General features: G+C 39.7%; 1 protein-coding gene across 2 annotated transcripts; it reads right to left on the bottom strand.

Annotated features, from left to right (window-relative positions):
* Window positions 1-762: 762 nt before the first annotated feature.
* Window positions 763-13,900, bottom strand: LOC149828627 (heat shock 70 kDa protein 14-like). 2 transcript variants are annotated; one of them, XM_090017657.1, is made up of 10 exons: window positions 13,753-13,900; window positions 10,180-11,428; window positions 9,108-9,338; window positions 8,913-9,008; window positions 8,595-8,831; window positions 3,365-3,559; window positions 3,104-3,250; window positions 2,797-2,946; window positions 2,217-2,347; window positions 763-1,513 (listed from the first exon to the last, which is right to left on the bottom strand). In XM_090017657.1, the coding sequence occupies exons 2-10, from the start codon at window positions 11,347-11,349 to the stop codon at window positions 1,333-1,335; spliced, it is 2,538 nt and encodes an 845-aa protein (XP_089873783.1). In that variant the 5' UTR covers window positions 11,350-11,428; window positions 13,753-13,900; the 3' UTR covers window positions 763-1,332. The 2 variants fall into 2 exon arrangements, with proteins under 2 accessions (XP_089873783.1, XP_089873782.1); XM_090017656.1 differs by having other exon boundaries at window positions 10,180-11,425.
* Window positions 13,901-14,676: the final 776 nt, after the last annotated feature.

Here is a 14,676-nt window from a genome sequence, read left to right as displayed (position 1 = left end):
CAAAATTTTCATCAAATTAGTTCGGTTCAAAATGTCTTCCAATAAACAAGCAAATAACAAAAACCATAGGTGTGTTAAGATTATGGGAAAAAAACACTGTAAAATTAATACCGCTTTCAGTGCAAAAAAAACACAAGGGCAGGACATATAGGACCAGATCCTAAATAAAAAACTACGAACATTCCTGTGCCCAATCCATTTTAAAAGATCTCAAACGAGCGAATAATTTATCATAAACCTAATGTCCACCTCTGTAAACGGCATAGATTGTCTGTAGGATATGTTTTGAAGCCTTGAATTTGAGGTGCGTAACAAATTTCCCAACCACGGCTATTTGGGAGCAGCACGTTAGAATTGTTCCCCATCACTCTGGTGTTTGGGAACAATGGTGTTGCCACACACTGGAAATGGAATCTAAAACTCCCCAAGATGATGTTTTCAGCTACTCTATCTCCAACACGATATTTTGAAATACCATATTTTACCAACACCACAATTTGACAAAACAATATTTTGGAAACGCATGAAAACAACGTTTTGGTCCCAATGCAACGCTCCCAATACAAGCCTAGGGCTCAGCGTGGTTGGTAGGATCTGTCAGTGCACGTCTCCTTGCAGTGAGACATCGGATTCAAACTCCAGTGGTACGTTGAATAATAACTGGTAGGGATCTGACTAACCCCAGTTTGAAGCCTTTCAAAAAAAAAAGCATTCAAAGGAATCAAAGGGTATGAATTGAAAGATTGGAATAAATGAGCAGAATTGATTCACAAATTTCTTGTTTCCAGAAATGAAAGTACCACTAATTTCTTACTTCCTACAACAATAGCATAGGGCACTACCAGATATTATACGGTTCAGACTCACGGTTTCGTTTGAAGAGATCACCGAGAAACACTTAGCATAACCGATCACCAAATGAAAGATTCACTCTTGGTGAAACCACAATTAATTCCAGTTTCTTCCCCGTGGACAAAAATTAGGATCCGAAGGCACACAAAGAAACAATCTACACAAATACTTCCATCAAAATCTTTTAGATGAGAACGATGGGGAGAGGGAGGGAGGGTCCGCATATAGTTACCTTTTGATAATTTTTTTCCTAGTTTCTCTTGAATACCTTCAAAACTGAAATTCTAGACACCTTCAACGAAACCACTAAAAAAGAGTGGACCTAACCGGAGGTCAGCACTAACTTGAGGAAGCCAAACATAAACAAAGGACAATTACAATACCAAAAAGAGGAGAAAACTACAGCAACGAACCGGAAAATTTTTTTCCGCAAGTACCTCTGATCCAACCCCCTACAAGAAGAAACTCAATCACTCAGGATTAACACTCTGACTTGTCTGTGTCCATGGGCTCAGATGGCACCTCACTCTCTCTCTGTGGCTCTTGGCCCTCGGAGTATTCAGTAGGCTGATGCTGCTCAAAAGGCTGTGGTGGAGGGGTCTCTGGTGTCTGTGGCTTGGGAGGTGCCGGCCTGGGCTTCATCATAATTGGCCTGCAGAACCTGTTGAAGTGACACAGAAGAGTAGTTAGCAAGGTCTTATAACATAGAGATTCAAGGTATCCCAATATATACATACAGGCTCTATCATTCAAGCAGTTGGTGACTATAGCAGCAAAAAAGAAAAACAGACCAATTCAACCAACCAAGGACATCATTCTCAACTCATGGTGAGGCCTACCCTTCATCATCTGTTCAAACTAAGTTACCAGTTAACAACAAATTATATGATTCCCCATTACATCGATCCATTTGTCTGTGCATGCACATGTGTGTAGAGAGAGAGAGAGATGCATGCAGTAACACCACACTCAAGGGCTACAACCACAATTACAATGCTTCAATTCTTCACTTCCAAGATCTACATGTAAGGTAACCAAATGGAAAGAGAAGACAGCACTGCCATCCAAAAAACAAATCCATCTCAAAAGCCAAGAAAATGGATCCCATGGTTCAGTTTGAAGCCTAGCAAAGCAACTAGATTTCATAGAGCAATGAAAATTTCACTACATATCCAAATGTAGAACGTCCCCAGCTGTTTAATGGAGAACGCATGGACTTCATGAACCATGAACCATTTGCAGAAAACAGCTTGCCTTATTGGCATCAATATCTTACAAATAAGAGTTACCTTTCATAAGAGCAGATTGTTACAAAATATGCAGAACAGCACTAACCATAAAATGTATCAGTATAATTGGCTTACCCGTCCAATGTCTCGGCCTTTCTTTTCACGTCAGCTAACAGGAGGACAGGTGGGGCGTACTTGGGTAAAGCATCCTGCTGCTCCTTTATATCTTTCAGCCATGCTTCTGCCTCCCCACATTCGTTGACAACCTACAACAGCAAGAACTATCAAATACCCTTCAAATATAAGCATCAGAAATATACTCAACAAACAAGCTTGGAACAAGGAGGCAGGAGGGTCTCAATCCCCCTCGCAACCCCCACTAGAAAAAGCAATCCTGAAATTTATGTGATCCTTAAAATAAAGAAAGTGGTCCAACTAAAATACGAATAGCAACTTTTTGAAGCATCTGTCATTGGGATAACACCAAATCTTCAGAACTTGAGGGGTGACTGTGAACTGCCAAACAGGCAAATATAGGTTTGCGGTGAACCATGCCACAGCCAGCAAAGGAATCAAACGACGCGAAAAATCACAAAGAATGACTGCCCATAGCACCACATATATTCAAGACCTTCACCAAGCAGTTCAATAGAGATAAGGTTACTAAGCTCTACAAGCAGTAACATATCCTATGATATATATAGAACACAAATACCTTTTGCTTATCATTGATGTCTATGTGGTCAAATTTTGGATCTTTGGAGAGTGCTGCCCCGCGAAAGCTATTGATGCAGTAGACAAATTGTTCAATAATAGGCCCTCGGTCCACAGTCTCCTTATAGCGTTGTTCAATGGGATCACCTTGCTGCAACCAAAATTATAAAATCAATTCTTTCTTAAAAGCCAGACCTAACAACATTTTCAGACTCCCCAGATGATAATTAATGGCATAGACATGACAACCGCACACTTGTTTGTCATGGCATGACATACAAGACCCAAAACTAAAACTTAATGAGTACCTTATTAAGCTCCTCCAACTTAGCAATGTAAACGCCTTTAGTTTCGTCTTCCCCATCCTCATATAACCAGTCCTCCACCTCCTGAAGCTTAGCAGAAAATTCCTCCCTCTCGAAATCAGTTACGAATTCTTGATATTTGTCATGAAGCTGTCACAAAAAGAAAGAGTGACTCGACAAATTATCAAATCAAATCTATCACATCTTACATGCATTAATATCCATTAATACACCAAGCCACATTAACAGAAGAATTTTTTATACCTTATTTCTCATATCATACACATATGCCTCCACCGCATTCTTTTTCTCCTTGGTTTCCTCCATGACCCGGTCCTGCAGGGCCATTTCAAATTCCTTCTCCACAAACTTCTGCACATCTGCTGCTGCCATCGCACCATAAACCATCTCTGATACAGACACATAGGCCTTCTTCACCTTCTTTTTAACTGTCTCTACCTGCACAAAGAAATCACTCATTGTCTATGAAATCGTACAAATACTCACATCCACAAGGAACATAGCAAACACAGCCAATCAAAATTTCAAATTGGAACAATCACATCCTATGCACTCCCTATACACCCCCCCCCCAAAACACACACCCAAACAACCACCATCACCAAACTGCCAAAAAAAGAAATTTGGTAAAAAAAAAGGATCAAGCAATTTACATTAAGAATTTCAGATAAGGAAATCTACAGGTACACACGCTGCATATATAACTGTGTTCTTAGAGCAATAAAAAACAAATGATAACCATATGTATTAAGCAAAAATTACCTATAACTATGATTTTTTGTGTTTAGGACATCTAGGGGCTACTCTCTCTCTCTCTCTCTCTCTCTCTCTCTCTCTCTCTCTCTCTCTCTCTCTCTCTCTCTCTCTGTAAGTGTGTGTGTGCACAAATGGCAAAAAGCTAAAACTATCAGGTATTTATCAGCTAAACCCAAACCTATGCAGTCATGTGAAGCTGGATGTGGTATCAGTAATTTCCATGCCTGAAACGATACAGACTTATATAACTAGATCCAACAAGATATGGATATGGGTCACACTGAAAAAAGTTGGGTCAGGATTTTGATACTCCTAGTCCCGCCCCAAATCCAATCCACTGTCAGGTCCAGTGTGCTGATTTACAGTGATTAGGATAAAATGTATCCATTTGCAGGGAACCTAGTCACAGAACCCATAGCAACACCATCGAAAAAACAAGCAGGCTATCAGTGCAAACATAATCACTAATAGTGAAAATTTAGCAGCCATCTTTAGACGCAAAACCACCAAGATCACCATGCTTCCACGTCTCGCTGCCACTTTTTTGTCTGCCTTCATGACTAGGCATCTGTAGCAATTCAACAGCTGTAAGCCAAAGGTAAGATAAGGCAGTGGAACTACATGCAATTGGCATGCCAAAGTTAAGATGGTAATGAACTACAAGCTTTCTAGAAATTTTATGATTAACAAGGATGCAAGGCAGATAATCCAATTTGTATGTGTGTGTACCATAATCTCTCTCTCTCTCTCTCTCTCTCTCTCTCTCTCTCTCTCTCTCTCTCTCTCTCTCTCTCTCTCTCTCTCTCTCTCTCTCTCTGTGTGTGTGTGCACAGAAATGGCAAAAACTAAAATTAGTGGGTATTTATTGCAGTCCAACACAGCTAGACCCCAACCTTATCGTCATATGGAGCTGGATGTGGTATCAGTAATTTTCATGCCTGGAAGGATCCAGTCTTATATAACTAGATCCAACCAGACATGGATATGGGTCACACTGAAAAATGTTGGGTCAGGATTTTGATACACTTGGTCCCACCCCAGATCCAATCCATTGCCAGGTCGAGTGCTTGTTTACAGTGATTGGGATCAAATGCATGCATTTGCAGGGAACCTAGTCATAAAACCCATAGCAACATCGGAAAAAAAAAAGCAAACTATCTGCATGAACAAAATCACTAACAGTGAAAATTTAGCAGCAATCTTTAGAAGCAAAACCATCAAGATCATTATGCTTCCTAGTCTCGCTGCCACGTTTATGTCTGCCTCCATGACTAGGCATCTGCAGCAATTCGGCAGCTGTAAGCCAAAGGTGAGATAAGGCAACAGAACTACATGCCATTGGCATGCCAAAGTTAAGATGGTAATGACCTACAAGCTTTCTAGAAATTTTATGGTTAACAAGGATTCAAGGCAGATAATCCAGTGTGTGTATACTGTAAACCATAACTATGCCTCTCTCTCTCTCTCTCTCTCTCTCTCTCTCTCTCTCTCTCTCTCTCTCTCTCTCTCTCTCTCTCTCAAATGGCAAAAGCTAAAATTAGCGGGTATTTATTGCAGTCCAACAGCTAGACCCAGACCTTATAGTCATATGGAGCTGGATGTGGTATCAGTAAGTTCCATGCCTGGAAGGATCCAGTCTTATAAAACTAGATCCAACCAGATATGGATATGGGTCACACTGAAAAATGTTGGGTCAGGAATTTGATACATTTAGTCTTGCCCCAGATCCAATCCATTGCCAGGTCCAGTGTGCATGTTTACAGTGATTGGGATAAAATGTAATCAGTTGCAGGGAACCTAGTCACAGAACCCATAGCAAAACCATCGAAAAAACAAGCAGGCTATCAGTGCAAACATAATCACTAATAGTGAAAATTTAGCAGCCATCTTTAGAAGCAAAACCACCAAGATCACCATGCTTCCACGTCCCTGCCACTTTTTTGTCTGCCTCCATGACTAGGCATATGCAGCAATTCAGCAGCTGAAAGCCAAAGGTGAGATAAGGCAGCGGAACAACATGCTATTGGCATGCCAAAGTTAAGATGGTAATGAACTACAAGCTTTCTGGAAAACTTATGGTTAACAAGGATCCAAGACAGAGACTCCCAGGTATCAAGGATTCAAGGCAGAGACCCCCAGGTATAAACTCAGTTAAGAGAACCCAAAACAGTTGGCCAATGAAGTTCACATAGCATCTACCACAAACCAGTTATATGAGATGAAACATATGGATGGGCTGGGCACAGTGAGCACTAATAGTGAAAATTTAGCAGTGATCTTTAGAAGCAAAACCACCAAGACCGTCATGCTACCACGTCTTTCTGCCTGTTCTATGCCTGCCTCCATGACTAGGCATCTGCAGCAATTCAAAAGCTGGAAGCCAAAGGTGAGACAAGGCAGTAACAAGGATTCAAGACAGACTCCCAGGTATCAAGGATTCAAGGCAGAGACTCCCAGGTATCAACTCAGTTAAGAGAACCCAAAACAGTTGGCCAATGAAGATCACATAGCATCCACCACAAACCAGTTATATGAGATGAAACATATGGATGGGCTGGGCACAGTGAGCACTAATGGTGTAAATTTAGCAGCGATCTTTAGAAGCAAAACCACCAAGATCGTCATGCTTCCACGTCTTTCTGCCAGTTCTATGTTTGCCTTCGTGACTAGGCATCTGCAGCAATTCAACAGCTGGAAGCCAAAGGTGAGACAAGGCAGTAGAACAGCATGGTAAGGGCACGCTAAAGTTAAGATGGTAATGAACAAAAAGCAGTCTGACAAAATTGGGTGAACAAGGCGGAGTATCAACTTGGTTAATGCAACCTGAATCAAATGACAAGTCTAATGAAAATCCCATAACATCTACCTCAAACCAGTTATAAGAAATGAAACATAGATGGACCAGGTAAAGTGATCAATTATACTCAAAGTTATACAACTGGGACCAAAGCCATTCAGAGAGAGAGAGACAATGCTTGACATTTCAATATCAGGATCTACATTCCCGTGCATCACTAGGGAACACAAGTAACAAAACAAGAAAAAGGAAAAAAAAAGGGTGCAAGCAATCAAGGCACATAATAGCTCACAATAGTCAAGGACTACAACGGGAAGAATCCGTAACAATGGGCAGACCACTCTCATGTTATATTCATATGCAAACAAGTTTGTGTATGCAATGCCAAGAATCCTATTCCCAATAGTCAATGGAGAATTAATGAAAAAAAATTAATACAGATAATTAAAAGGCAAAACTAGGAACACGGCCTACATTTCCCTTGCCAAAAATTCATTTCTGCCTCCCTGAGTTGGACTCCAACATCCAAAAGAGTGGCTATAACATCAGAAATTGCCATCTGAGTTAGATTGCAGTGACATGATTTTATAGCAAAAAGTAGAGATAAATGTGACTAGGTTACAGAAACCCATCCTAAATCAATCGATGCCAAAAATGCCACCCCTCAAAAAATACCAAAGCCTGATTGGTAACAGATTATATGGTGAGCATCCACGTAAATCTCACTTTATAACCAAGCTATTTATAAATGTTTGAAATGTTAAAGTTAACCAAAGTTTTCAAAAAATGTAATAAACACATAATTATTGTACCAAAAAAATCATAGGCCTTGAATAATATTGATTAAAATAATCATGAAGCTGCTGGCAATAATGTTGCAACAACAAATTCAAAGTATTCAGAGCACCCAGAGAAGGTATGTTTCACTAGCTTCCCTCAGACAAAAACAGCAACAACAACAAACAACAACAACTACGCCTTCATCCCAAAACAATTGGGGTCGGCGATATGAACCAACAAAGAAAATCATTATGGGTCTTCCACATGAATCCTTCTCCTCCATTCATTTCTATCCAATGCCATGTCCTCGGTGAGGTTCAAAGCATTCATATCCTTTCTTATCACCTCCATCCATGTCTTCCTAGGCCTACCCCGACCTCTTTTAACTAATATATTTTCTCATTTCTCCATCCTTTTAACTGGAGCATCATTAGGCCTTCGTCGAATATGTCCAAACCACCGTAAATGATTCTCTCTCATCTTATTTTCAATGGGTGCAACGCCTACCTTCTTACGTATCTCCTCGTTCCGAATCTTATCTTTTATTGTATTTCCACACATCCATCTTAGCATACGCATCTCAGCTACACTCATTTTTTGAATATGATGTCTCTTGGCAGCCCAACATTCCGTACTATATAGTAAAGCGGGTCTAATAGTCGTCCTATAAAACTTTCCCTTCAACCGCAATGGCATTCTACGATCGCACAACAGTCCAGTTGCACTCTTCCATTTCATTCACCCAACCTTTATCCTATGATTTACATCTCCATCAATTGCTCCATACTTTTGAATGATAGATCCCAAATATTTGAAAGAATCATCCACCGGGCTAAGCACTGCAGAAGGCTAAAATTGTTTCTCACAACCAAAGAGGCAATTAACCAGATAATGCCTAGAAAGGCAGCAACTAATGAACAATAGGCATTAATGAGAAAAGGAGAAGCAAAAAGAGTCTGTTAATATCTGAAAATTAACCAAAATAAAATTGTAAAACCTAAGCAAACAGCCAAACCATAAGAAACAGGACGAGTCCATAAGAAATGTTGAAAGGTCAAAACCAAGTATTAAATTTGACTGAGAAAAATTGACTGAGAAGCAAAATGTGGAAGAGGAATGTGTGGAGTCTAATTTTCAAACCTTAGCATCTGCTCCCATCTGCACAGGCTTGTCACTCTCAGGAACACCATTTTCAACACCTGAACCAGATGCATCATTGCAAGCTTTGGCATCCTGCATATTTACATCACCATCACCGCTGGCTGCAGGAGCTGCATCACTTGGGGTATTATCCATCTCCATTTTAGTAGGAACTTTTGTCTCCTTGGAGGGTTCTTTAAAGGTTGATGCTGTCACCTCCACTTCTTCTTCCAACAACTGTGACCGCCATTTAATTGCCTTAAAATATGTGTGAAATATAACTAGAAACAACATGATAAAACTACAGAGACAACTTACAGTTGCAGACTCAACAGATACTATCCCATGTATGTTCAAGCGAATTTTCAGTTTCAGCTTTGCACGTTCTCCTTTGGCAGATTGGAATGGACCAATCTAAATGCAGAAAAAGACAAATATAAAATCCATGAGAAACATGCTGAAAAAAGTTAGAACACAAAATAATGTCATGAGAAAGGAAGAAGAACATCCCACCGTGTAAGTGCTTATCTTCTGTTGTGTTTGCACCTCACTAACATCACCATAAAGAACATCAACAGTAAATGTCCCAGACCTATAAAAGGTTAAGGCCTTCACACTGGGAACAGGATTTCCCTTTGGAAAAACAATAGCTGTTTGCTGATGATCAACTGCTGCACCATTTTCAGACTCAGGGGCAGCACCTTTCCAAGACAAAGCAACAGGGAATGGGAAGCTCTCATTCACCTAACAAGCACACACACACTTCAATTTGAGAATATTCATTATGCATGAAATTAAACCTCCACAAGACATCCATTGCAACACTAAACAAAAAATCAAACAACCAAACCAAACAAAATTCTAAATGACCAAAGTCATAATGATATAAGAAAATTTAAAAAATAAAAAAATACACCAAATTGGGAATACCTATACAATAATGCTTTCCCTCTGACCAAGACAATGGCTACAAGGGAAAAGAAAAGGATACATATGAACAGTTAACCATGTCAAATTCAAATCCGTAAAATTTCTGTCTTGATTGCCTATGAAATTAAAGGAGGTGACATTTTACTAATGTTGAAAAATATCCAAGCAGTCATCTGCTATCATTTGTTAAGTTATTTCTGATCCTTCTTGTACAAGATACGCAGGTTATTTCCAATCCTCGTACAAGATTTGCACACACATGCACACCAATTCTCAGATCGATCGAATTTCTTATCATGTTCCTTTAGATATTGACAAAAACAGAAAAGGGAAAATATCAAGTTACATTACAAGTTTTTGCCTTGAGTTGATTCAATTTTTATTTTCTCAACATCTTTAAGACTTCCCACAACAAAGCCATTTTTTCAGATTTTTCCAATAAAAGCATTTTCAATATTACCAGAAGACTGGCATTGGTGACTGTTGCATACATTGGATAATACTTGTTCTGTCATTAATACCATATTGTCTGGATTAAGAACTAAAGATGTAATCTAATATCCAGTTTAGTAGGAAACATGTTTTGGAGCATACAATTGCAACATGTTGAACATATTTTTCAAGAGCACGAGAGAGAGAGAGAGAAGGAATATACCTGAAACTCTCGCACTTTAAAAGTAGGGCTCAGGATGGCACATTGAAGAGCACATCCACGTGCAACACACTCGCTGGCATTCATTGTTCTTCGAGGATCCTTCCCAAAAAACTCTGTCAGAATCCTAATAATAGCAGGGACTCGTGATCCTGAACCAACAACTTCAACTGAATGAATGTTTTCAACAGTAAGCCCAGCCTCATGCATGGCCCTTTCCAATGGACCCTTCACCCTCTCAAGAATTGGAACACTGATCTGCTCAAACTCATCCCTCTTGATGAATCCTCTCACATCCTTCTCGTCCATCAAGCACTCTATGTTCAGTGGTGCCTCTGGATTTGCACTCAACACTTTCTTCAGCTTCTCACATGCTGTCCGGAGCCGCTGACAAGCTCGTACATTTGAGAAAACATCAATCTTATACTCCTCCTTGAACTTTGATGCAAAATGCCGAAACAGAACCTCATCAAAATCACGCCCACCCAGTGACCGATCAAAAGCATGTGCAAGAATTTTGAGCTGTCCCTTCTTAAACCCAGCAATGCAGACCTGCATACTCGCATGACCAACATCAACAAATGCAACATTCATCTGATCAGATTCTGGCAAGTCAGTCTTGTAAATCCCATAGGCTAGGGCTGTAGCAGTAGTTTCATGGATGAGCCGCAGAGGGTGTAATCCAGCAATGGTAGCAGCATCAATGACAGCTCTCCGCTGCAAGTCAGTAAAGTAAACGGGGATCCCTATGCAACAATCCACTACAGCAGCATTGAGGTTATTCTGTGCAATTCCCTTGAGGTTCGAGAGGACCATTCCAAGAAGCTGTGTAGGTGTAAAAACCTTAGATTCTCCAAGGTAGCGAGCATGTATGAGAGGGAAACCATCAGGACCTTCCATCACAGTAAAAGGCAAACACTGGAGGTCACACTGGAGCTCAGGGTCAGAGAATGGTCGACCAATAAGACGCTTGATTTGGTTAACAGAGTTTTTAGGATTCATTAATGAAGAAGAAGCGCCCGCTGTACCAATGAACCTCTGCTTGTCTCCAAAGCATACAACAGCAGGGGTTTCTCTCTTGGACTCATCATTAAGGACAACGTCAATCCCGCGCTGTCGGGCGACAGCAACGATACAACTTTCATTCCCGAAGTCAAAACCAACAACGCTCATTTTTTGTTCCAACTATCCAGAAGATAGCTCTCTAAAGGCAATCTCGCAAAGGATGAAAACTTAAACTTCCCGTGTTCTGCTGAAAACAATAAGATCAGGAGAAAAAGTTGAGAGATCTGGGGTCCATTCAAATATAAAAAAAAAGGATAATATATAATGCACAGTAACATCTGCTCGTCTGGCATAAAAAAATATATGCAGTTGCAACCTATATGTTCTTTAAAAACATCCATGATACAGAAAAAAGAAGGGAAAAGAAGAGAAAAAACAAAAAAGGAAAGGTATCTCTCTAATGTTTTAGATTGGTACCCGAAAGCCTCCACTTCAATATGAAAATAGAAAGTTAGGATGGTGGAAACCATTCCAACAAGATAATAGGCATGTCAGCATAGAGCGATTGGTTCAGATATCCAATGCTGTCGTTAACCCTTTAGCCACTATGCCCTTCCAAAGCCCAACTAGCCAAAGTGATTACAACTAGTTTGGAGTCTCTTTTCTTTTTCTGAAAGAAAGATTGGTTTGGAACTTTTGTCATCCAAATTTAACATTCAAATGCTCATTATTTTGGACAAAATAGTATCTCAAGCAGCACTGAACATCAAACTGGAAGGGAAACGCAGCCCCATTTATGGAATTACATTTTTGACATCTTGAGATGGAATAGGACTATCTTTAGCCATAGATGTGTTAAATCACGAAACAACATAGAAAACTAGAAGGAATACAAATGCAGTCAAGTCCAACTCTTCACACGGTAACAACAATAGAAGTCAGTTAAAATGCTTCACAAGTTTCTTTTTTTTTTTGGACTTTTCTCATACAACATGTACCTAACCATAACAAAAGCAACCAAACACCCAAAAAAACAAATTTACCACACAATAATGAAATCTGACTCCAGTAGCTCTTCATCCCATCCATTAGGCCGCTCACAATACAAGCATAAAGCAACCAAAGGCAAACACGGCAAAAAAAATGGGACCAATAAAGGAATCACAAGGACAGATCAAAAAGTAAAATCCCAAATATGATGGCATTAAGAAACAAATTTTTCAACATAAAGCATTCAAAGCAGCATTTTAGAATAAACAATCAAAAACTTATAGCTTCCTTCAAAACAAAACATAAAACATATGATAACTTCACTCTGGTACCAATATCCAAAGAGCAAGATGGAAGCCGAAGCATTACTGAAAAACAAGGACTTAGATGGATCTGGATCAATATTTATTGGAAACTAGTGAAAACAATGTAAATAAAAAGAACATGAAATGAAAAGAAAAATAATCATCCAATTCCTGATCGAAAAGCAAGTACAAAATCAAAGAATGTATCTGGCCTACAGTTCAACTTTATTTCCGACCATTATATAGAAGAACATAAGTTGGCCGTACTGTAGATGGAAAAGAAAATCTACAAGACTTAAGGCAAAGCACCACAATGTCACACGTAGGGAAATGAACAATAAAATGTCAAGAAATGAAGATACATGCACGAAACACAAAAAAATGCCGATTTCAAACACGTCACATTAAGCATTCCAAATCCAAATCAAGCAAAACGTGGTGCTCGTTACAGAGAAATGGTTAACCTACAATAAGACCATAAGCAAAGAATCAGGTCTCGAAAATTTCTGATAACAACAATCATATAATCCCACATACACAAAGAACATAAGTTCAATAGAGCGTGGCATCGAAGAAAAAAATTATCGGAAACACACAAAAAAAATATTTAAGACCTAATCATCAGATAAACGAACGGCCAAAGAGACGATAAATGCAACCTCGCATTGGGCGATCACAAACCTAAAATTCCCCATGCCCACAAGCAGAAAGCATAAGAAAATCCAGATTTTCGTCGCTCCAAAATGAAGATCTACGCTTCGAAGCAGCTAAGCACATGATTCCCGACACCAAAAAAATCATGAAAGGAATAAGACTAATGTTTACTAAACTAAAGAATCCAAATTCCAAAACAGATGGATCACCGAAACGCTAAAAGGCCCAGATTAGCACACCGGAAACAGATCGAAAGGCCTAAACGTAGAACTCCACCATTCCTGATCGCTACCAGATCAGAAACACTAAAAAAACTACCAAATGTGAGATCCAGAGCTTTCAAATCCGAGACTCCCGCCTCTAAATCACGAAAGGAGCGCCACAGATCAGGACATCAAGGGACCCCAAGACCGAAACACACAAAAACCTAACGATCGAGTCGCAAGAGAAAAACCAATCGGAAAAATGGGATTTCTCCGGGGAAAAAAGCATCGGAAGATTCGAGATTCCTTCAAAAAAGCGTATGAGGGGATGAAAAAATCGATGGGTTTCTAGGGTTAGGGTTTCTACAACGCAAGGAGGGAAGAAAATTAGGGTTTTCTGGGGTGGGAGAGGTCATTACCTTCCTGGGGGCGTCCGTCTCTGCCGAATCCTCGAGGGCGAGCGAGAGGGAAGGAATGGGAAGAAATTGGAGAGAGACTCGCTTCTAGAACCCTCTATTGGAGAGAAAGCGCGCGCGCGCGCGAGAGAGAGAGAGGACTTAAAAAGGCAACAACGGAAGAAGGAAAATCCCGGAAATAGGAAATTGCGGAACGGTGGAAAATGAAGGTCTGGAAAAGTATTTTTATAAAATCGGATATTTTTTTTAGTTTATTTTTGTGTGCATGAATTACAATAATGGGCTTAGTCTTTTATAAAATGACTAATATTCGGGTTTACATGTTACGTTGTTTGGTTTGTGTTTCGGGTGCGACAAAACTTCTTCGAGATTGATATTGAGCTGACGCAATAGTTCGTATCCAATTGAATTTGATTGGTGTTATATGGCAGGTTATATGTTACCTTCCTTTCTAAATAGCGCCACCTATATGATGCAAACCGGCATGTATTTTCATGTGGGTCTTGATCACATTGCATCGTAATTTAGTATCATCGCAAAGACTTAAGTACTTTACTGACATTCTTTTTTTTTTTTTGAAATAGACATAAATGCCCTTTATCTAGAAAACTAAGTCGACGGTTCGTAAAAAGGACAAAATTGTCTTCCATCGTTATCGCACTAAAATTTTCAGCAAAGTTTGCGTATGTAACAAGCTGTATATTGTAGGATTTAAATAGTTCAAAACAATTCATTCTCGCCCTAAGCAGAAAACTCTATCGGAGCATATTTTGCTTTCGTCTGTTGTCGTCGGATCATCTGTTGTCGCCAGAGCATCCTTTATTTTGTTCTGCTACCGTCAGAGCATCCGTTTCTGTCTTACGCGCAGTCACAGAATCGTTACCACCATCTGTTGCGTATACGTTCTTAATGTTTCTTACTCTACAG

Source organism: Nuphar pumila, chromosome 9, assembly GCF_984573655.1.
Source record: "Nuphar pumila chromosome 9, dmNupPumi1.hap1.1, whole genome shotgun sequence".
Lineage (NCBI taxonomy): Eukaryota > Viridiplantae > Streptophyta > Magnoliopsida > Nymphaeales > Nymphaeaceae > Nuphar > Nuphar pumila.
Note: the sequence above shows the minus strand (reverse complement) of the source record. Positions and strands in the feature narration are given on the sequence as shown.

What these genes read in the sequence shown, in the direction of transcription:
- LOC149828627 (XM_090017657.1), bottom strand. Translation starts at nt 11,349, where the DNA reads ATGAGCGTTGTTGGTTTTGACTTCGGGAATGAAAGTTGTATCGTTGCT. An exon ending in AGAAGATAAGCACTTACACG is followed by an intron (nt 9,009 to 9,107) that starts GTGGGATGTTCT and finishes TTCTGCATTTAG; the next exon opens with ATTGGTCCATTCCAATCTGC. An exon ending in AGTTGGAGGAGCTTAATAAG is followed by an intron (nt 2,947 to 3,103) that starts GTACTCATTAAG and finishes TTTTGGTTGCAG; the next exon opens with CAAGGTGATCCCATTGAACA.